Source organism: Ostrinia nubilalis, chromosome 18 (assembly GCF_963855985.1).
Source record: "Ostrinia nubilalis chromosome 18, ilOstNubi1.1, whole genome shotgun sequence".
In the NCBI taxonomy this organism is placed as follows: domain Eukaryota; kingdom Metazoa; phylum Arthropoda; class Insecta; order Lepidoptera; family Crambidae; genus Ostrinia; species Ostrinia nubilalis.
Window position 1 is genome coordinate 1,764,135 of NC_087105.1, and position 24,508 is coordinate 1,788,642.

The 24,508-nt window shown below is 38.6% G+C and overlaps 1 protein-coding gene across 5 annotated transcripts in view; it reads right to left on the minus strand.

Annotated features, from left to right (window-relative positions):
- Nucleotides 1-24,508, minus strand: part of LOC135080508 (homeobox protein homothorax) — a 341,592-nt gene that overhangs the window by 281,303 nt on the left and 35,781 nt on the right. For all 5 annotated transcript variants that reach the window (XM_063975145.1, XM_063975148.1, XM_063975146.1 and 2 more), the window contains exon 4: nucleotides 1,850-1,900. In XM_063975145.1, coding sequence (XP_063831215.1) covers nucleotides 1,850-1,900 — 51 coding nt within the window. The remainder of the gene's footprint in view (nucleotides 1-1,849; nucleotides 1,901-24,508) is intronic.

Sequence of the window (24,508 nt, forward strand, 5' to 3'; positions counted from 1 at the left end):
TTAGCTGTCAAGCCACTGCATTCGGAACTGTGGCAGTTATCAGATACTAATGACTGCAGTCTGTTTGCCGACTACCGCTGCCAGCGACACTGTTTGAGGAGTTTAACACTCAAAAGGCTGTGACAATCCAAACACAGATGCGACGCGCGACGGGCGCAAACAGACCCCGGGCGCGTAACCAATCCGGGACGGGTCAATAATACCCACTGTTACCACAAAACCATCGGCTGTTTACATTTGATACTCTTAGGGCACATTACAGATATTTGTCCAACACCAAGTTCAACGCTCTTGAGAAACAGCGCACTGCAAGGGCGTATTTTTGGACCAACACTTCAACATGTTAAAAAAGCATTCAAGATAAAAATGACGTTGATATCACAAAGAGTCCTAATTGAGCGCAGGGAAATAAACGAGGCACAAAAGCCAGTGACGTAACCGCTGACACATTGCAAGCGAGCAATCTCCATTACCCTGCAGATATCCAAGTGTTGAATGCACCGTTCACAATAACGCATCGGCAAATACGCACAGACCTGTCAGTTGGCCACAACGGAGCCTCCGGCGAAGAAAAACACGACAATCTCCCATCCACGCATTACTTGAGGTCAAAATTGTCATAAAAAGCCAACTGAAATTAAGTGTAACAAGTAAAAACATATGGCTGCACACGACTACGAGTTTCTTATGAATATTTCACAAAAGATCATTCTGGAATTTTAATTGAATTGAAGTAAATTACTCGCGTGGCCGCTCAAAAGACTCATTGAAACCCCGATTGGGGGGACTTTGAATACATTATTATTAAATACGAGTAATTTGCGTCTTGTAAAATTATAAGTTTTTTTCACGAAAGCACCGATATAAAATACCATTATTGCAGTTGAGTGTTGACAGGGCGTTATTAAAGGCCTCAACTTGGATATTTTGATGTTAAATTAATTCGAAAAATTGATCGGTGTTAATAATGTGCCTCGTTTCGTCTGTGATCATCGATTTGTCACATAAGTTACTCGACAACTGGAGCGTCGGAGGCTCGGGGTTAAAGTTAAACATCTGCAGCAGCGCGCGCAGTGGCACCACATGTCATCTTTGGGACAAAAACGTCATATAATTTACGTATTTTCGACGCAAGTTTGCTTTGGGCCCGGATGTCGTCGGTTGTTTGGGCTCCTTATCTGGCGAAGGTTGGTTTAGGAGAGCATCAATGGCGCTTATCAGGCCAGCGCAGGTAATCTGACATCTTAGTTTATGGCGTCACCTCCTGCTACTGTTTTGACTCTCATTCCCTACTTGAATGCCAGGCATATTCCGGGAGATAGATAACACAGCGCTAGCGCACAAATTGGCTCCGTTTGTATCAATGATGGACTTGAATTGAATCACAGAAAGTCTTTGATGCATGTCAAAACGGTCGAGTTGTAACAAATTTAATTCTTGGACAAAGTCAAACATCGAGCGCGTCGCCCACTGCCGCGATTCGTAATGCCTTAGATTTTATTTGTTAAAAATCGGTTAAGTATCCGTGTCGAACGGCGGCGGTGGGTGGCCGCCATGTTGCTTTTATTATTTCACTTTTTGTCCGAGCTAGCCGCGGGAGGCGCACGGTACGATTCAGCTTTTTATGAGTGACAATATATATGTTTTTTTAATCCCTTATATTGTTATTCCGAGAAATATTTCTCGTTTACCTGTGGTTAATTTTAGACAGCTCTTTAACTAATCAAATCGTAAATTATTTGGGCGCTCGAGAGCGAACTGTAAAGTGTTCACCATTTTATGGCATATTAAACTGATCTTGGAATTTTATTTATCTTTCGTGGAATGTAATAAACTGGGGGATACTTACTAATGAGTCGACCTCAGGGTCTGCTATGTAATAAGGTTTTTCTTGGCGAATCTGAAAACAAAGAGAGGTCGTTTTAGTATACATTGAAACGATTAGATGGTTAAATAAATGTTACGAGCAATTAGTAGGAGGCATAGTGTTTTGAATATAATGACGAGAGTAGCGGCCGGATTAATGACGGTTGAAACATTCTGGTGTTAAAAAAATACAATTTATTTGATCCTTATCCCGCTGGGATAAGATACAAAACTGTGTGCATTATTTGGCACCTGACTGTACGCGTTAATAAAATGCTCGCTCGGTTGGTTGCGCGCGCGCTGTCACAGACTATCCATCGCAGACTCGCTTTTTGCGAACGATTTCGTTAATGTTCAATTAACTGCTCATAACACCTTATTTAAATGCATGAAAAATAACATTCATTTGTATTTACAGAAATAATTAAAGCAATATTTCTGTTTATGTTTCGTTACTTTCCCTTTTTTCACAAGGATTAATTATAATTAACACACCGATATCCTCATTACAATAAATTAGCATAGTTATAAAGTTTTCGTACGTGTTATAAATTATAGTCAGCACAATGTGACGCTCTACATTTATGTTGACAGCAAAGTTTCCATTATGAACAAAAATAGGCATAATATCAGCATAAATAATCGGTATCTTATCCATAAAATCTTTTAAACCATTTGTAGCTTCTGTTCGTTACTCTTTGGCCTGACTTGAGAAACGATTTTTTTCGACATTTAAACTTAACTTGACCGGAAATGCGATAGTATCATGCGTACTACCCGCTGGGTTCGGATTTTTTATTTTTACAACCGGTATATTGACACTAGAAGCATTCATTACTTAGTTTCAGCTTGTTCCATTTTAGATATTGTTAATTACGTGTATCTGACAGTGGGATCGCTGTAGAAATATGAGCGCAGAACAATGTAGAGTCGGGTGTACGATGATGGATCCGCTAGATGCGAGGCAGATTAGTGTAGGTAGTGACTTTGGAACGCTTTATGCAAATGGACCTTCTGTTACAGTTACTTATCTTTTTGATTTGACCTCTATTGGTTCACGTGTTGTATAGTTAACCATTTCAGATGATGCAATCAGAGCTTGGGGGATTAATAATCTGAGATAACTGACGAATATAAATGAAAATAGAGCAATATTTGTAGAGTATACAGTATTGACCAACTTCATTATCATAATTTCAGCCAAAGGACGTCCACTGCTGAACATAGGCCTCCCCCAAAGTTTTCTACGTTGATCGGTTAGTAACGGCCTGCGTCCAGCGCCTTTCTGCTACCTTTATGATGATTGGCCAACTTAAAAAGCTTTGAACTATTGACTGAATTTCAATGCAGTTCAAGGCATTTTTTTTAAATTTATATTTGTAAACTCCGGCAGGTCAGTATTATGATAACTAATTACTGAGCAGTCAGACGCTGAATGCTCGTTGCTGCTCATTTAATCCGGCCACTATCAAAGATGTAGAAAAAAGGTCGTAAAAATCTTTTAGATGAGATAAAAATCTAACGCCGTCCATCAAGAGACGACGCGTTAGGCTGTGCGCAGACGCAGGTCGTCCACAGACAACGGCAGGTCGAGCTTAATACTGTAGCCCCTTGTGTTATTTTAATAGGAACCATTTTGCGAAAAAAAATGTATAGTCTGCCGTCTCTACATAAATACACATCTATAAGCAAGTCGCGTACAAATAACGGCACGTCAAGCTAAATAAGCTATGACTTCTTAAGTAGTTGTATTAGGAGTATTTAGGAGACATTTTGCTACAAAAATGTATGTCTGATGACTGCCGTCTAGATACTACGCATCTTTAGGCAAGATTAGATGCTCTGTAAAAATATTTTGGCTCTGTCACTAAGGCTGGGTTGCACCATTTTACTTTAACTTTATCAAACATCTGTCTGTCAAACTCCATACAAAAAACACTGATTAGGGTTATACTTACGGTTAAAGTTATGTGGTGCAACTCAGCCTTAGATTTATTAAAGTTTGAATCTTAAGTGAAAGATAATATGAAATTCATAATGTGAATGTAAGCTTGATTAAAAATAATAATACGGTTGTCGTCAAGTAATTGATTTTAAAATCAAATTTCAAAGTACATATCAGTAATTATAATTATCGTGTTTAATGTCTTACAAGATGCTCGGTCAAGCGAGACTTGATATTTTTAATTAGGTTAAAATTATACCAATTCATGATCCATAGAGAAATGTCAACTTAAAATTACATTTTTTATACTGTGTAGCAAATCATTTAAAGAAAATAGATAGCTAAAGTTCAGCGAAAACTTTAAGGCTGGGTTGCACCATCTTACTTTAACATTGACAAACGTCAAAAACCTGTCAAACTCCATACAAAAAACACCGGTTATCGTTAAAGTTACGGTCAAAGTTAGGTGGTGCAACTCAGCCTAAGGAGGCAACTTTAGCTACTGTCAAAGTTGCCTCGTCTGCGGATGACCTAATCTTCTTTCTGCAGTCAGTTAGAGATGAGTTATGACTGCAGCGAGTGCAAACAAATTAATTTGACAAAAACAAGCCCGCTATTAAGAGACAATGGCTAGTGGCGCGAATTACTGCTTGGGAGTACAAAAAGAACACACATTTGGCGCCAAAACTTTTGTTCTTTTCTTTCCGATTAAAATGGCGGTGGCATTTATTTTTTTTAAAACGTCTAATGGCATTTAGTTTAATGAGAATTTAAAATGTATAGTCTATAATTATTTCGATCACGAATATCGATGATAAAATTACTAATTATAACACATACCGTTTACATTATTTTAAATATCGAAATGAAAATACCGCCGTCGGCGTTCGCTATCTGTATCTTAACGGTTTTTTATGTCATACTTTACGTTATTAGATACATTTATTTTTCCCCAGTGTAAGGTCATCAGCTGATTTCGTTAAATACCATCGCTGCCGTACATCAGTAAGAAAACGTTTTTAATGCACTGCAATATTAAGAATCTTCACGCTAATAACAACTTTATTGGGTTATAATAAAACTTAAATTAGTCCTTCACGGTATGAATGCATTAAAATGTATGGATTCGATTAATATCTCGAAGCCATAAATGTCCTAAGACGTTGATTAAAGAATAATTGACGTTTAGGTAAAAGAGCAGTTTTAGAGCAGGATAGAAAACTTTCGTTTTAATTTCTAATTTATTCATAGGCAGTTTAAGAGATACCGTGCAATGATGCAAATCTAATGTTGCGGATTGAATTAAATCTGTCATTCGTCAACCTGTCAAGGTGACACATAGTTTTGTCACAAGTGGAGTTACTACGCTTTAAAGTAAGGATTCCGTCAACTGGGACCGCAATTAACTGGGACCGCGGTCCCAGTCGCCGGATGCGTAAAAATTAAATAATTTTCTTCCGGCGACTTGAACCACTCATGGATTTTAGTACTGTACCGATTTTGGATTGAATAATATTTTCTTTAAAGTTATCTGAGTGGTCCCAGTTGCCGGAAGAAAATTATTATTTTTTTATGGATCCGGCGACTGGGACCGCGGGCCTAGTTAATTGCGGTCCCATTCGCCGGAAGCCTCTTTAAAGGAGTATGGGAGCGTCACGGGAGGGAGTTTTTGTGACGGTCAAACGTCAGTGAGACTTCAGATTTGCATGCTCGGTCATGTCATAATATGTCAATGTTACCCCTCCCGTGCCGATCCCATACCTCAGGCACTGACTGAGTTAAGTTATACAGGGTGTTAGGTAAATGGGTATATGAGCCGACACTAGCCCATGTTAACATGGTCATATAAATGGTATGGTGAAGTCAGAAATTTGATATCATCATTTTATTTTTTTTTATTTTCATACAAAATAAATTTTATAAAATCCGATTTGTATGAAAATTAAAATAATTAAAATGAAGATATTAATTTTCTGACTTCACCATACCATTTATATGACCATGTTAACATGGGCTAGTGTCGGCTCATATACCCATTTACCTAACACCCTGTATACCTATAATAATACAGATAAGTCACAGCTACGAAATTAGCTAGCAAAAAACCAGAAGCAACGAAACCATTGCATTTTGAATAACGTAAATCCTCGTTACAAAAAACCCAACTCCAAATATGGGAACAAACTTCGTCTATTCCAACTTCGTGTATAAATCATGTCGGAGTTCCAATTTTACTAATGTTTTGGCTAGCGACTTGTACAAAGTTGTTGTATTAGTGGCCCACTGGGCGAGGTTATAAAAACACCGGTCAAAATAATGATTGTGACTGCCTACACGGTGTACAGGGCCAATAAGGCTGAGCACAGACGAGTCTTCCAGTGACTTGGCCCATTTTTAGCTTGACCCACAACGGGCCAAGTCGCAGGATTAGGTAAATTATTAAGTATTTTTTTGTTCCAGTAAGGGCCCACCTTCAATGTTTTATTAAATTAAACACCAAATCAACAAAAATCTACTTCAGAATCTTAGAGTGGGCCCGGTTGCTCGAACAAAACATATTTCAAAATTAACTACTAGCAACCAAGCTAAAAGTGGGCCAAGTCACTGGAAGACTCCACAGACGGTCGAAAAACCAAAACCAATATATAATATAAATACACCAAGTACAAAATAACGTAATGTTGTCAAATAAAACATTTTTTAATTTTTACTTTACTTTACTAATGCATAGAGTACACAACTCAGTGCTCACTCAATAAATGATTTATTAATGACTTTTTTTTTCAATTTTGATTATAATTGCTATTTACGGACGTCAAAAATAATTACCCGCTGCATCGTAATAAATTATCACTTTTACTGACAGCCTTTTATTACAGCTTTGAGATCTGTCATGTCATACGTCAGGAAGGTTTATGTCAATGAAATCAGGTTTACGTAAACAATAAACTGTTTTTGAGTAAGATTGGTTTTAAAGTTGCGAGTTAAAATTTAACATGACGTTTAAAAGATATTAATGACATAGTATCAAGGGCGTGTGAAACTTTAAGGCTTGAGTTGCACCACCTTACTTTAACTTTGAGAAACTCTGAAATCTGTCAAACTACATACAGAAAATACCGGTTATTGTTAAAGTTACGATTAAAGTAAGATGGTGGAACTCAGCCTAAGAAGTTCTTCTGGATCATGGCCTTCTTTATGAGAATTATTGGTTTTATTGACTATATTGGATTTTAATTAAGTTAATGCCTACTTCAAAATAAACGAATGCCGTTAAGACATGCAGTAGTCTGTGTAGAGCCTAATGACAGCCTACACTGGCACATAAAAATGGAATCGGAGGGCGCTGGAGTCCATCCCGCCCACTTCGTAATGGGCATTACACCGGCGATCATTTGATGCAACGATTGTTTTGTATCGGCGGTGTAACTTGATGCACAGTGGGCAGGACACTTTACTTTATGGGCCTAATTTTGTTCTTTTCTGAGAACCTTATGCTACTATTTTTTTCTCTAGTAAAATACAAATAGGAAAGTATTTTTTAAATTCATTAACGGTAGAATTTCACTTTCAAAAAATATAAAATTAACAAACTGCTACTGTACAATCGCGATAGACAGCTACTTCTTTTACGACCAAAATATAATTATTTAAATGTCTACGATTGTTATCGTTTCTAACAAGGCGTTGTGATTTCGTTTTTTCTGGCAATTATGTTAAAGCGTGGGCTATGAATAAATTTCGTATTAGCGGGTCAACGATCGGATGTTTATTCTGAGGTAATGAGTTGAGGGATTGGATGGTCTGAGCTTGCCACCCTCGTGGAGACTGACCAATCCTGTCGTGGACAGCAGCCACGCCGAAGCCGCCGCCCCTTCGCCCTGAAGCACGGAAGTCCCTCATTTGGGGGGGCACCGACCCGTGGAGCCCCCACTTTTAGACACCACGAATTAAATGCTAATAAGATATGCGATCGGCCGACATCAGCCGCCTGGAAACTACCAATTCTTGTAAGGTTCTCAAGCCTTCAATGGCGCTGCATGATAAAACGCCAATTCAAAGCGAGTTACGAGCGCACGCTCCGCTGGCAACTTTATTTAGGCACATTATCACTCTATATTTGAAAACATCGCTCTGTTCCCGTTCTGCGGATCATAAATATTTCACAGTAAATTACCGAGCAATTAATTCAGTATGCCTTTGGCACGCTTAATGCCGCCATAACGTTCGACAGCGCGACAAAAACCGCGGCCCGAAGTTAGGTGTCGATGCGGACTCAAACTTAATATGAATCCCAGTTATGGCATCCAGTTTTTGCGGCGATGGCCCGTTACTGCACTATCAATTCAACCCAAAGGGCTCGGATAAAAGAGTTTTTATTTCCGTAAGTCCTGAATGTCTCGTAAAAATAAACAAACCGTGCAGTATAACTTTTGACTCGTCCCAAAAATCTTTGTCCAACGACAATCGTCGTTTTCTCTATTCACAGCGTTTACCTGAGCCTTTATTGTTCGCCCATTGTGCACTTTCAGGCGAAATACTGTATTGTTTGTGTAATTGAATAAATGCCTTCATGTAGGGCTTTTGTCGTCCCCTGCCGTGTGGAGACGATGACGCCACAAACTGATTCCCGATCAGCAGATAAGCGATCGATTGACTGGGCCCTGTCTGCGGGGACTATGTCCCGGACTGTGAACTTAATATTGTTTGTAACCTTAAATCTGGCGTCGAAAAAAGCTACGAAACTCATCATTACCGAGGTCCCATGACGACCAAATTATGTTCACGCGCATGGACGGATATTAAACCCTATTAGCCACAAATTAAAGCGCATAATAAAATAACTCCCTAAACGGCGGTTATTACTACAAGTAGCGGACAAGCGACGGCCTCAAAATCGCTACCAAACGTGGTACCCTGTAATTTGTAATAAAAAATCTATTTATAAGATAAAATAAAGCACCGAGAGGCTACCTAAGATGCAGGCCGATCGATCTCGTCAGAGTTTTAATAAATCAACCTTTTCGAGCCATTTTGACGCTTGTCAAACTTAAACATATGATTTAGAATCGCACGCGCGCCGCAATAGCCTTTAATGGTAAATTATTCTATAATGCGGGGAGATCGAGTTTTGTAATTTAGTTAAGTCGCCTCCTATTTAATAACTTTTTATGCGCGCGGTCGAGCGCAGGTGATTTTTTTTTTCGAGTTTTTAAACCTAAAGCTGGCCGGTGGAGTCGCTACTGAAGTAGTTCGAATTTTAAAATTATAGTGTATTAATACGGTGCATTCCTCTTACGAAATTTTTATTTATAGCGGACGCGTGCGCGTCTTAGCGGGCGAACGGGCGGGCAGGCGACCTAATCACCTGTTTGACACACGGCGTGCGAATATTATTCCCTCTCAGTTTACTGCCTCCCATAAAGCGACGTAATGAACAAATGTCTTTATGGTATACTTGTAAACGTCAAATATCAGTCATTTCTCATTGAGCCCACAAAAAATGCCATAAATATTCTTAACAAAATGGCTCCTACTGAATATTGTGGCCATAAACGAAGGTCTATAAAATGAGGTTTGGTTGTTTAACTTTTGTTTGGGCTCTATGCTGGAATTAAAAGAACTTGGACGTGAGACGGACCTTTGTTTGCACTGTTCGACTCGTCCCCGCCATAAATATTATGTAAATGATCGAAAATTATTCATAACTAACAGGAATTTGTAAACGTTACTCTGTTTATTTTTGTGCCCCCGAATATGCAAACTACGCGTTGCCCGCCCGCGTCTGTTGCGTTACTAAACAAAACGCGCTTAAATTAAAACGTCTCTATTTTCAGACAAATGCGAGTCGAAAACTAAAGCCGAACGTTTATAATCTGAGCCAAATATTTCTAAATGACGCTTCAGTTTTGGCTAGCAGGGCATCATCCCCATTAGAGGGAGACGGCGCACACGCGCGGGAGAGAGAGCGAACAAATGAAAGGAGCGTTTTTCGTGCGTTTTTTGTCCCGAAATCCGTGCCTTCAAAAATTTTATTTTAATACAAGAAAAGTATTCAAAAGATACGAGGGCAGGTAGACGTCGGCCGGCCCGGGGTATTTGCTTAGTTTCTTTTTTATAACACAAAGAATTCCAGTTGATTTATGGCCGTGGTGTGTGACGATTTGTGACCTGTAATTTCTGATGTGAGTTTTGTCACTAACCGGCGTCCATGTTTGATTTATTAATCCACGAAACTGAGAGGCGTGATTCGTTCTGACAGATGTCAGTGTCATTATTGTCTCAGAGGTATGATTGGTGTCATTTTTTGGTTTGTTGGTTGTTAAGTTTTTGTGCTGGAGTTTTGGCATTTCGCACCACTGTTTTAATGAGTTGTAACTCCTTGAGTGGAGGATAGTTGCCTACTTAACCGGTCCCTGGCGGGTCGTTTGGGGGCGGAAGGTCAGTTTTTCGGGCATTAACGCGATCAGAGGGCTGAGGGAGTTAGAGGGCAATAAAGGTGCTGTAATGACTCACTCCGGAGCAGTCGGCTAAACGCTGTCCCGCCGTAACGACCGTTATACGTGCTGTAAATCCGTTCTGAATTTGTATTATGTATTTTATTCGTCATTTGGAGATTTGCTTCAGTTTACTTGGATAAGCCCGCAAGTTCCTAGTTCTGACAATACATATTGACTGCACAGTGCACATTCATTAATTCCTGGGAAACTAAGTTTTATGACTGAAATAAACTACTAGGGACGGGGTAAATATCTGGTGTAAAACTTTATATCTGTCGACGTCTGTCATGACGTCTTGACTGGTGCTCTCCTAAGCAAAATCCTACTGTTTCAGAAAACAAACTGGAAACCTATTTGATTCCATCTAGAAATTGAACACATAACCTTTGAGTCGAGAGAGACTTACGCCCGTATTCACAAACATTACTATGAGGTCTCACAGTGCGCATGGACGCACAGGGTGACACACGAACCAACCACAAAGCTCTATTTAACGCTGTGCGTTCAATTTGCTACTTCACTTAAGCAAGCATCGTTTGTAAATACGGGCGAAAATCATCAAAATCAAATACTTATTTATTCAGTACTTTCCTAGGCCCTATCCAGTGCACTTGTACTACATGATTAGTATAAAGCTTTTCGTCTCTAAATTTTTAAATATGAATCATTATTCATAAGAACAAACTTCTAATCAAAAATCATATCTCATTAATAACATTAGTAACAGATAATTAATTATGTTGATTGATCTGCCAATATTTAAATTCGTCATACGTGTTTTTAATACATACAAGTATTATAAAACCAATTAATGGGCATATATGAAGCTAATTAGTGAAATATGAATAAATCAATTAGTTTATTAATATTCTAGTTATTAATTATTTGATTATCAACCCTAATCAAGTCATAAAGTCATCTGAGATGACGTTTGTCAATATTTAACTGGTAATAAGTGATTATGAGTCGATTGGTTAATTAAAAATCGAGTTAAATGCTCATGCTAAATCTCAGCCATAGGACGTCCACTGCTGAACATAGGCCTTCCCGAATGCTTTCCATGTAACATGATGTCGTCGGTCCACCTTGTGGGAAATTGTTAAATTGGTGCCCTTTGTCAATATGTATAGTGAAAGCGTGGATGTATATTATACAAGGTATCTATGGAAGTATGAATCGTCACATCCACTCGTCAAGATTAAAAGTAGTACAACCTACATTTTTAATATTTTTGTGTAATCGGATAACTAATTCAGTCTTTAAGGGTGGATTCGACCAAACAAGAGTAAATATTAATCTCAAAATAAGTCATCAGTTTTGACATATTTCCCATACTGAAACTGTCAATGTGCCAGTTATACCAGGAGTTATTCTCGGATAAAAGTTTGGTCAAATCGGGCCTAAATCTGAAAACTAATGCTCTATTTCACAAGCGGGAAATCAAACATAAAGTTTCTAAGGCTAAGTTGCACCATCTTGCTTTAACTTTGACAAACGTCTAAAATCTGTCATATTCCATACAAAAGACACCGGTTATCGTTAAAGTTACGGTCAAAGTTAGTGGTGCAACTCAGCCTTAGTTGAGAGAGTTTAACTAACAGTTACATACCCCTTCAATAGGTATAAATGGTGGTTGATGCAAATCATAGACAAGTATACTCTCAGATAACATAGCGAAAAAAATTGCTAAATAAAATAAATAAAAAATCATTTATTTCAGGCCAGGGCCCATAAAATTGCTAAGTACCTATAACTAAAGTTCTCTTTTGCTCACTTTCAAATCTGCAGTGATAAATAATGAAATACAGAAATCGTCGCCATTTTTTCCACTGGCAACACGAGCATCCAGCACTGGCAATAAAATAAGAACAACAAGAAAAAAATATTAATTTATTATATTGAAACATGTCAGTGTATACCTCATACGTAATCAACCAAACTTGATGTTAATTGCGCTATTTTACTTCGATAATTATAATAGGTGTTCAATTTATTTTAAACATACTGCGGTAAATAAATTATCTACTAATTACTTAACGATGTATAGTTATCATCGTAATTATACAAATACTAACAATTCAGTAGTAAAGATATATTATTAAACACTTTTTTACGAACCAATTATTTTACGAAAAAAAGTTAAGCGTGCAAATAACTAGCATTTTTACACTTGCATTTAACATAAATAAATATGATAGTATTTTTTCTTTAGCAATCCGTTTTATTATTGAAGAAAAAGTTATGAATAATGTTGGTTGATGAAATATGCGTTATTGCGGCCCTAAGTTTCTTGCATTAGTAATATTATGTTAAATATGAGTACTTGAACAAATATATCTTTACAGTCATTCGAATATCGACTTTAAAGCTTAAGGTTATGGTTGATAATGCTAGCAAGAGGTTCAGTGCTTAATTTTTATGATGCAAATGTCCTGCGCATCGCTATTGATAGAGTCCTTTAGATAAACCAACTTAAGATTAACTTGAGATAATAAAATTCGCTTTCAAACTTAATTATATTATAAGTCTAAGCAAATAAATATGGACTTTATCTGAGATATTATTATTATTATCCTAGATCCTTGTCTGGGATAAAATATTTTATTACTGAAGATAAGTTTGATAATAATAATATTGTAGAGTTTGTGATATGGCAACATTTCATATAGGTAGAGTTTTAGTATAGTGTGTTGCAATTCACGAAGGCATGTACAGCCCCCCTAGACAAAACGCACTTTTTGATCGAATCGAAAATCGAATCCGTCAAAACTCCATACAAAAAAGGGGCTTTTCGACCACTTTTCGACTGGTTTGCGATTATAATTTGCACTTTGTCTAGACCCAAAGGTCTGTCTAATGACGGCCTAGGTAAAATGGTAGAGGTCGCAAATGTACGACCAAACTCTTTGGCTACTCGCCTGGCTGGCGAGAAACTTCTTTTTCTTTTTCATGTTTTTTATTGATTGTCACTTTTTTCTCTTCCTCTTTACTTTTATGTGAGCTTTACACCGTGTGGTGGCACGCTACTGTTCGTTTTTTCAAAAGTTTTGACAGACATTACACTATCGTTATGTGCATGTACACGTACACACACAAGTAAAGATCACTCGCCTTCGTGAGTTACAAGAACCATACTGAATTTAGACACATATCCTAGAGTATAGAAATTTATTCGTAGTTTTGTTTGTACTTACTCTACTGATAGTCAAATAATTGTTATGTTTTTTTTATCCACAACGACAAAGCTCTTGGCCGGTATCTCACCTGATGGTAGGTGACGATCAGGCCGAAGGTGGAAGCGAGCTTCACCCGGAATCCTCAACCACGGAGGAACTGACTATCTGTTACCTCTAACTGCCGGAACACAATAATGCTGTTAACATTGTTCATTGTTGTTATGGCGACAGACTTAGGTAAGGTGGTGGTAGCTAGCCAGGCGGACTCAGAACAAGCCCTACCACCAACCAAACCGAACAGAAAAATCTGCCCCCACTGGGAATCGAACCCGGGACCTCTGCGTCTGAAGCAGGTAGAAATAAACCACATGTCGTGTACATAAAGAGCATAATCGCGTATCTATCAATCTTTTATAACAGTTAATGTAGTTTCTTCAGCACTTCCCACGACTTTTACTTCAGTAAGTACTGATACCTATAATAATTGTTATTAGCATACAGTGAATCTAATCATAGCATACGTGCAGTTCACACTATACAACCTTTTTCATTGAGCAAAAACTAAAAATTAGAAAACGTACTCATGAATTTAAATAGCCGTATTAACGTTTTTTTTCTTGTCTATTGTACGGCCATATTTTATAAAGGAACGTTTTGCGATGACCCCATAGACCATAGACAGCTGGCGTCAAAAAAAGATTGTAGAAAAAATAAAGACGGCGCGAAGGCAGTATGTGTGTACTGTATGCACGGCGCAGTAGTAATGAATTTTAAAAAGATTATTTATTTGAGTTTTATAATCGATTCGTTTTTCAAACGCTGAATGCCATTTTAGGGTTGATTGGAGACGCAAAAAATGCATTAACAAATACCAAATGAGTTGTGTCGGTTTTGAACGTTTTTTCAAATCGTGATAAGGCGTTAAGCATGTTTAATTAATTTTAAAAACACCTGGATATTTTATCACGACATCATATTCGAATTGGAATTCGATATAATATACAAAATCAAATAAAACTGGTGCAGGTAAAATAGAATACTAGGTATTAAAAATTCACGTGAAAAAGACCTATAAAGTTAAAGAAAATTAAAAAATGCCATTTTTGGCATTTTCGGAACAATAAATTAACACGTTCAATGCCACCACTTGATTAAAATTATTCTTTTGACCCATTATAAAAAATATGCAGCGCGAGTCAAAACCGTGTGTATAGTTTATGAACCCCATGCGCCGGCGCAGGCAAACAGCGTCGAGTGTTTACTCAGCCACGAGTGCACTCACGCGGCGATTTGAAAATAAACAAGCAAAAAGTGTTTTACAACAGAAAAAACATTTAAACAAGGCCAAAGTTTAACCGTACAAGAAAAAACACATTTTAAACAAGACGAAAGTTGAACTATACAAATAAGAAACACAGTAACAGAATCAGCGACTGGATTGCCTAGTAGATGACACACTGAAACCCACAGATTCCCATCGAAATACTGAAGAAACTTAATGTAACATAATTTTTTTTTTATTCATAATATAACAGCCTGGTATTTGATCGCAATCGAGAGAATGCTCTCTAGAATGATACATTTATCTGCCCTGTAAGTGCTTATACATTATACATTCATTTTAATAGAGTTCAGTATTTGTGTTCAAATTCATGCAAGACCACGTCATGTGTCAGAAAAGAGGTTTGAATACTACACAATAATCTATGGTTTACCTCAAATTATCCTAGCGCCAAAAAAGACAAAACTTTGACAGAGCTACCACCTCAAGCTTTAAAACCGCGTGAGCTAGCGCCAAAAAAGCCAAAACTTTGACAGAGCTACTACCTCAAGCTTTAAAACCGCGTGAGCTAGCGCCAAAAAAGCCAAAACTTTGACAGAGCTACTACCTCAAGCTTTAAAACCGCGTATGTTTAAACAAAAATAAACGCATGGCATATGAATGGCTAAGCATATTCTGCACCCCTATTGCCTTTTTTAATTTCGAAACTCCCCTAAATCCCAGCAGGGCAGAAATTAAAGTGTAATGGTGCAATGTTTAATAACTTATCTGCGGGTAGCGATGTGTTTTGGCTTTTGTTAATGTAATTTTTTAAGTTAATTTTCGGAGGGTAGCGAAAGAAGGGCTTGGCCGTATTGTTGATTCTTTGTGCGCATTTGAATAGTCTAGTATACTTCAGATAAGTATACTTGATGATTTCACACCTATGGTTTTGAACAAGTAAATGGCACTTGAGTGTATTTTGAACCATGATCTGATAATGACAGTAACAAACAAGTTTAAAAATCAAATTGTGGACAGTTAGTTATCAATCATTGATGGCCAGTGGACATACTGGACTACATTGCCAGCTGCATTTTCGGGTTTGAATCCTGTAAGGGGTGAATCTATCTATGTCAAGCAAAAGATGTTAAGGCAATCATAGTGCAGTTTATATTTATGTATGTTTATCTTGTATTTAGTAGCCATGGTAAAAATTTATACATCTCTACTTTGGAAAAAAGTAATTTTCTAATTGCAGAACGATGTATTAACAATCAGACTGCATTAACCAAATGCACATCGAATCGCAAAAATTACATTAACGAAAACTAATTTTCGGGAACGACATCCCTCCCAACCCCTAATCATCGACACATTGATGAAACAATCACAGGCAGGGGGCCTGTGAGACCGAAGGGTTAACGCATTACCGCCATAATCTTGATTGATCTGCTACAAATAACGTCGGCTCCGCGTGACGAATTGACCCCGAGTTTTCTTTGTTTGCCCCGTAGAGGGTTGATTGCACTTTTCGCGAAAGCAAATGTCCGTTTTTATTGTGGGCTGTGATCCAGAAATCGGCTAATTTTAGAGGGAATTTGTGTTTGTTTATGCACCCGTTTGTGGGCAATAATATAAACAGTTTAAAGTATTGTTTAAATTACGACCATCAGGAGTGATATTTCTTAATGAGGCAATTGTAAAAAGACTATGAAAGCACAATTTGGGTATCAAGTCTCAGTTACATAGAGTTCCCGTTAGTAAAAAACCAATAATTTATTTTGAAGTAATGAGTACAATTTTTAGAGTGTAACTTAAGCTCAATATCCGGAAGTAAATTATGTAGTATCATTTATTATCATGCTTGGCCATTAAAATTTGAATTTATCAAACCCCATCCAACATGCATGTTTTTGTAAAACCCCTTAGGTCTAGCCCGAGCTGTGTGGTCTAATTACGATAACGAGCCCTCCGCGTAACAATTATAATTCGATCCAAAATACCCCTTATGATTCATAATTCAACTGAAAGAGAATTCTCCAAACGCATTTCATAAGCAGTGACAGCGTTCTGCCGCGTAATAACCCGACCTACAAGAATAAATTTATAGTCTGTAATCAACGTATAGCGAAATAATAAGTACTTAGACTTAACGAATGCCCTAGGCTATCATTTCAATACCTAAGGGGGCCCGCAAATTACCTAGGTTAAATTACAGGGTGGTAAACGGTAGGACTTGATCGCGAAAATTATTTTACAGGTGCCGCTGAAATATTCAGGCCTGCGAGCGAGGGTTGGACATTCGATTGTCGTTCGGAATTTTAAATGAAGGGAAATTTTACGATCGGCCTCTGAGACCGCGCGCCCGCAGTTTAGTGTTAAACGCTCTGAATCGGCGGTGAATAATAGATTTGTAGGCTTTATTGCTCTGTAAATGTAGGTGTAAGTGTGCTTGTACTATTATTATTAATAAGACGTGCTTTTAGAAGTACCAGTATATTTTATTCTCTCATTTCATATTTTCATTGCCATAATGGTAAGAAATAAAATCAGTTTTCAAATTTTCTTAGTTGCTTAATCAGATAAAATTGTTACTAAAATTTTACTAACTCAACCATAAGAACTCTACAACGAGTAAGAAGGATCAAATACATTTTTTCTAAGAAAATAATCCCATATTCAAAATGGCAGATGCCTATAATCTCCGTTATAAATATAAGATACAGCAAGAACCATGTTTATATCTACACTGAAAAGCTTTTTGTCTGTTCACTTTTATTCCATTGCTAGCGGGATTATAAAAATTACAATATGTTTACTTTATAAAAATTCATGGGCCGGATTAAATACTTTTTTTGGTACAACCTTTTTGCCCGCGCGGGGGTTTAAAAAATATAAAACTTTTTTAATCTGTCGTTTTGTGTTTTGGCGGGAAACGCTTGTTGTGAGAGGAGCTTTTTTACAAATGACAAAGAAATGCAATTTCACAGTACGATCTAATTTGAAATTACTGTACTACTTATTCTATTTTTAGGGTTAATTTTTCAACGTCTCGGACATTATACAAGGTTAGAAACATTTAATTTACTTACATTCAAATCAACATGCATAAAATTGTCAGAAACCTCAATCAAAGCAATCCATTACCAGAAATGGCCGAAACAACGCAGGTTAATTAAGTAAAACTAATCACTAGCCTAATTTGCCGCCATTTTCTTTCATTTTCCCGCTCTAACTGTAAAGCTGATTATACATTGCCCGACTTAATGTCTTTAATGTTAAGTTGTATTTAATGTTAAGAAGTTAAACCCATTGTATTTAATGTTAAGAAGGATTTAAAATGGATTGAATCTAAAATCTACACTTTTTTACCAATAAACCACAGAAATGTTCCAAGAAAGAAATTTAAAATTAGCGCATAGCACAAAATTAAAGCCAACTAGCATAAAATCTGCATATCTTTTTTTTTTTTTTTTTATGTGATAGGAGGCAAACGAGCAAACGGATCACCTGATGGTAAGTGATTACCGTCGCCCATAGACACCCGCAGACCCAGGGGCGTTACAGGTGCGTTGCCGGCCTTTAAGGTAAAGATACGCTTTCCTCTTGAAAGCTTGCAGGTCGTATCCGTCCGGAAACACCGCAGACGACAGTCCATTCCACAGTTTGGTTGTACGGGGCAGAAAGTTTCTAGAGAAACGTACTGTTGTGGACTGCCAACCATCTAAGTGATGGGGGTGGAAGTGCTGTCGGGTAGATCGGTGGCGAAAAGTGGCGGCAGGAATAAGTCCGGATAATTCTTCGGAGCACTCCCCGTGATACATGCGATAGAATATGCACAGTGAGGATACATCTCTACGCAGCGCCAAGGGGTCAAGCCGATCCGAAATGTCCTGGCAGTCAACGATTCGAGCTGCTCTCCGTTCAATGCGGTCCAGAGGGAGAAGCTGGTACTGGGGCGCACCTGCCCAAAGATGAGAACAGTATTCCATATGAGGCCGAACCTGCGCCTTGTAAAGTTGCAGACGATGGGCTGGAGTGAAATACCGTCTCGATCTATTGAGCACACCAAGCTTCTTCGAGGCTAATTTAGCCTTACCCTCTAAATGACCACGGAACTGGACTTCGCTCGATATGTCGACACCAAGGATTCCGATATTGGCTGAGGCAGTCAGGGGAGTGCTCTCGAAACTATCTAATTCTTTAATGCCATTTCTACGTCATGTTATAAATATTTATAAAACTAGACCAATTTCTTTATTTGTGAGCAATGGCCGTTTTGGGCTAGGTCAAGGTTACTGAAGATGAGCCAGACACTTATCTAACAACCGCAGTGTGACCGCAACCTAACCGGTGGTTTTGTCTGTCTGTCACTAAAGTGGCACGTCACCGGCCTTACATTAATTTAAATAAATGAGACCGTATTCATAACCGTTATAAATTAACCATTGATAATTGCAATTTGTCTCGTACATTCATTACTTTTGTCTATGGCGAGCGCGTTTCGATTTTAAAACCGTGTTTGGTCTTGAGTTTTTGGTACGACTGATCAGCTGGAAGATTCATAGCTACTGTAAAAATTATAGTATTTAGAATCTCTTTTTTAAACGTCAAGAACTGCGTTAATTACGTACGTTATTATCCCTAAGTTTTAGATATTGAAAGTGAACAAAATACCAAAGTACTCATCTCACTGGAACTCTATAGAAAACGAAGACAATGCCCTCATAATTGCATAGACAGAATCCACGCTAACTCATCCAGTTTTCAATATAGTCATTACTGCCCCATTGATATCAATAACAAACAAATAGGTACCAAAACCATACCTACGGTTTCCACCCCATGTTTGTAGGTACTCCCTCTAATCCACGTCAGCTGGTGCTGACTGCCCCCACCCCTCGCGACCCTACAATGCTTATTTACCCCAAAAATGCTTCAGAGCCGTCACCCTGAACCGCATCCACGGTACTACAGCTCAACTTATACTGGCTAATCGCCCAGCGTAAAATGACCTCTCTAAACATTCCTGTTACCATTCCATCGGGCTGCTGCACGCGGCGAAGGGAGACGCGACATGTCAAGTTATACTGGTCGAGGTTATAAGGGCGCTGGCCCTCCCGTCAAATACATAATGAGAGTTTTTTTAGGCGTCTATACGTGTACGTTTAATTTAAACGATCGATGGCCGCGGGTGGCGGATTATAATGCTTTTAGCGTATTTTCGCACTGGTAAGTAGGTAATTAATTAAAAGAGCGATACCGGCCCCGTTTTTTGTTAAAACTTTTTTAATTGTTTTTTTTTTCTATTTCCGCGCTCAGGAATTGCGTTGGCTACATTGTATCCAGTGCGTGTACTCTACGCTTAATGTTCAAACGGTGTTCCGATTCTCGCATCCACATAATTATCACTTTAAAATTATTGAAATGCGCATGTAGGAAGCTCATACAAATGATTAAAATACGATTACATCGCAATAAGTGTAAATGAAGGACAAAATCGTCGAAAAGAACTCGAAAGTTAACCAGTACAATGAGTTTCGGAATGGAAGCAAAACGAAGCTGACAAAATCGGGAAAGCGCACGAAACGTGTCGCGAGGAATGCAGGACCCATTAATAATTACGCGGCACATACAGGCTGATGTCAACCTAGATCAAGAATTAACCCTTTCCTTTCAGCATTTTCTAACGAATTGCTTATATAACTACCTATTTTATTGTTTTCTTGCTGTCAACTAATGACGCAACACTGCAAAATGATTAATTCAGTAAAATTTTCCACTGATGGACAGGTAAACATTTTCCATGTAGGTATGTATGAGATTAACAAACAATTTAAAAATAAACATTTAGGTATTAGTTAATTTTCAGCTTCTCTTAAAGATAGAGAAAATCAAGAAATGCGCGCTCGATGGGCAGATGATTAAAGTCAATGGCTTAGGAAGGCTAATTTATGCAGCGCTGATAAGGGCATTCATTAATTTACCCTCATTGGAAGCAAGACTGAAAAATTCCACAAAAAATTATAGCACAGAACGGTATGTAGAACTATGTTGTACTACCTACTGCGGTGCGCACAAATAAAATCAATCAACATCCAACTACCAGCGGGCGATCTGTCATTGAAAAACGTGCGACCTAGCTGTCATATCGCATTCTATGCGTTTGACATCACAATCAGCCTGTATCGTACCTAGTGTATTTATGTCATTATTAACCGGTGCGAATTAATACTCATTTGGCGTCCATTTTTATCGCATCTTCTGACGCGGCCGCAAAAACGCGGTCGCTCGAGCGGCGAGTTTTTTCTCGCCGAACAACTCGCCAAAAACGGAACGCTCGGAACCGAATTCGTACAAATCAACGCTTAGAGCGGCGGACGCGTGAAACGGAACGTGGGATATTTGACATGGCTCTGGCTGATTCTGTTTCAAATTTCGAATGTGCTTATTTTCAATGAGTTCTAAATTCAATTTCAAAAATTCATTCGAACGATATAAGAGTAGAGATCTTTTTACTCTAAAATGAAATTAATGTAGAGTTCTTAATTCAAATTTTTATTCTTGCACGATGCAACCTCGAGCGGGGTTCGTCCTGATTTTCGTTCGATTATTATTGAAACATCTCTGACGTCACTGGTTGATGAAAGAGCTACGTTTGGTTCATCGGCATACTAATGCGGTATAAAAACGCGACGCGAGCGGACAGCGTGTCAGCCGCTAATTGAACGGCTCACGCCATCGCATGGCGTCCATCGCAAAGGTTACAGCGAATTCTATAATAACATACATTCGCAACTGGCCCAATGACACAAATTGTGACCACTCTATTACACGCCTGTGATTTATGTACTCAAATGCCTCAATATTGTACACGCATTTCAAGAATTTGTCGGAGATTTGTAACGTGAGTTGGGGTTATGAAATTAAAAGTCGATAATGATTTCGATCAGCTCGTGCTCGCTGACAGCTGAATACCAAACCAGTTAGTTATCATGTCAAGATTTCATTAGCCTTAATAACCACCAAGGCCGAGTAAATGCATTTCATCGCATTTGTAGCTTCAGTTAGCATTTTTATTGCGAAATTAAGATGGGTGATAGAGACGCTTCAAGATTTACCAGTAGAAGAAGATGTCTAAAAGTTAATTTTCGAAAGTATCGCGTTACGTTTCCCACACGTTGTAGCTGAAATTGAAAGTATCTACGGTGCGATTTCATCCACAAACGAACCCGAAACGAGATACGTAAGGAATTCCAAACGGCAAAAACCACTCGACGGGGACGATAAAACGAAATCGCCGATGCGTTGTCGAAAAAAAAATGCAAGTGCTGCGTGCGAGCGAGAGACAAAAAACGTATCGTATCGCGGTTCCACTCTAGCGCGCGCGCCTAATGAATATTGTGCAGTGCGCGCGCGCAGCTGCGTCGTCCGCGGATCGATCCGCCATTATATTTATTTTATTTCGGCGCGAAACGCTGAATTGGATCATGGCGACAAAGAGGTTAAATTGCGCGTCCAAATCCCATGACAATTGATCTCCGCGTTAAACGAAACGTGGACAGATGTAAACAAACGAGACAATGCCGAATGCTATTGATGCGCCTCGGATGGGAAAGAGCATCACTGCCAGCTTGTGGTGACGTCACCGGGCAAAAAGAGGCGGCTCCGCGGTCGCGAACTGTACTCAAAAGCAGCATATGCTCTCAAAAGTATTCAAGTATCGTGTCAGTGGATGTAAATCGCAACATTTCTATAAACGGATCCGGCGGCATGTGCGTGAGGTGTCTCGCTAAGTTTTTTCCGCGGCGCTGCTCGCTCGCAATTACGCGGCTAACTGTGTGGATGCCCCTCAAGACTATTTACTTATCGCGTTTTAATCTGACATTAAAACCGCTAGGCAACGATTATGCTTCAATGATACTACTTAGCGCGATCTTAATGGCTATTGTTAGAAAAGAAATTCGTGATTAATAACGCTTGAATCCATTTGAATTTTACAGACGCTACTCGTTTAGAATAAACGTTAGAATACTCGATGTGTATCTGGTTTAATTTTAACGTTTTCTTTACATAAGTGTAATAATATCTTTGAATATTAACGCACGACCTTCGTGGGTTCATTTGAATAGAGCTTCCATTCGGTTCCACGTTATTTAATCGAGGCAAAGAACTGATATCTGTGATTGCTATTGAGTACAGATTAAAGTGCCTATTCTTAATGACTGTGAGAAGATATTTTATGAGAACTGCTCTGAAAAACGTGGATGCGTCTAGAAGAATGCCTAAGAAGCTCGGGTTATATCACGCGATTCAGTCGACACAGATACGCTAGCAAATGACGTTCTTACATAGTACTGTAATGGCATTACAGAGGCCTATTTCTGGAGCGAACAAAAAATTGGAGCCACCTTTTGTCTTAGTCAGTTTCCAGATAATCAATCTAATTTTTAATTTAGCGTTTAGCCCGCGGCGACGCGCGCATTCCTTTCATCATGCAGAACATTAACTACCAGCAGTCCAGTGTGATCGATAACACCATTCCCCCACTGATCTTTATTAAATTGTTTAATTACACTTCTTCTATAATTACTCTTTCTGCGCTCGCTTTAGGCGTTCGTTATTGCAATGCCATTAACTGCGCAATTTTTTTACTGATTTTATGATTAGATAATTAAAAACAGTTTAAAATGTCTTTCAAGATCGGCGACTGCGCCACTAAACACGATAATGTTAATAAGGAATTGTAGTAAATGTGAGTTTAAGCTCATGAATAACTAAACTAAGAATCGAGCATCGGCTGTCGCTGTTGGCAAAAATATCGCGTCGCAAAAAAACGTCCGCGCCCGAACATCATTAATGACGACAAAAAGAGCGAACTAATTCATCGAGTGTCAACGTACTCGAATTCTTGAACGAGCGGTCACTCGCGCATCACTACGCTAGTGCCGCGACAGTCGCACTCCGATCGCTCGCGAGAGCACTATATCAATCACCCGACACAATCGTACCGCGCGCCACTTAAATAAATTTATAACATATTAAGTACGTCGAAAATAAACACTTTACCGTTTATGATTTATTTCGTGTGCCGATGAATTATGGACGTCACTATTAAGACCGCGTTAGAGCGAGAGGTCCTAATTTTTATCTTCGATTTCACGTGCCACCGCTGCTGATAAACATTTTATTGGAGTAATTAAACCGCGCGATTAGCGTTTGTGCGCTCTACACGGCTAAACGCATGATAAATGTGACATTTTACTGCGTAATCTGCAAGCGATTACTTTTATGGCGATATCGGTTACCTGTCACAGTGTACTGATTTTTTAATTTACACAACACTGTTGTTTACACTGCGCCTTGCGACGCGCGCATAAATAATAGACAGTGGTCAGTTCCATGACACTGACAAGTTATCTATTTTAGTTATCACAGGCGGGTCTTGGGGTCGGAGCCGTTCGTAATACTGCAGCTATAAATACAGTTTAATTTCAATAATTACCACGCGATGAAGTCTTTGACTGATAGCGAATCAATAACGCTGTTGTGGCGGTTCGAAAGTGAAATTGAATAAATACTTCGACACAAGTCACTTCCGCCGCGCGCCAATTTCGTTTCCCTCCAAAATGTGAAGACGTCAAAGTTGAAATCGGAACTGCCGCCGCAACATGTCAGCACCCATTGTGCTCGTCACTCGAAAAAAGGAAACCCACAAAGAAATTGCGGTATTATAAATTTGTTAAATAAATTACAC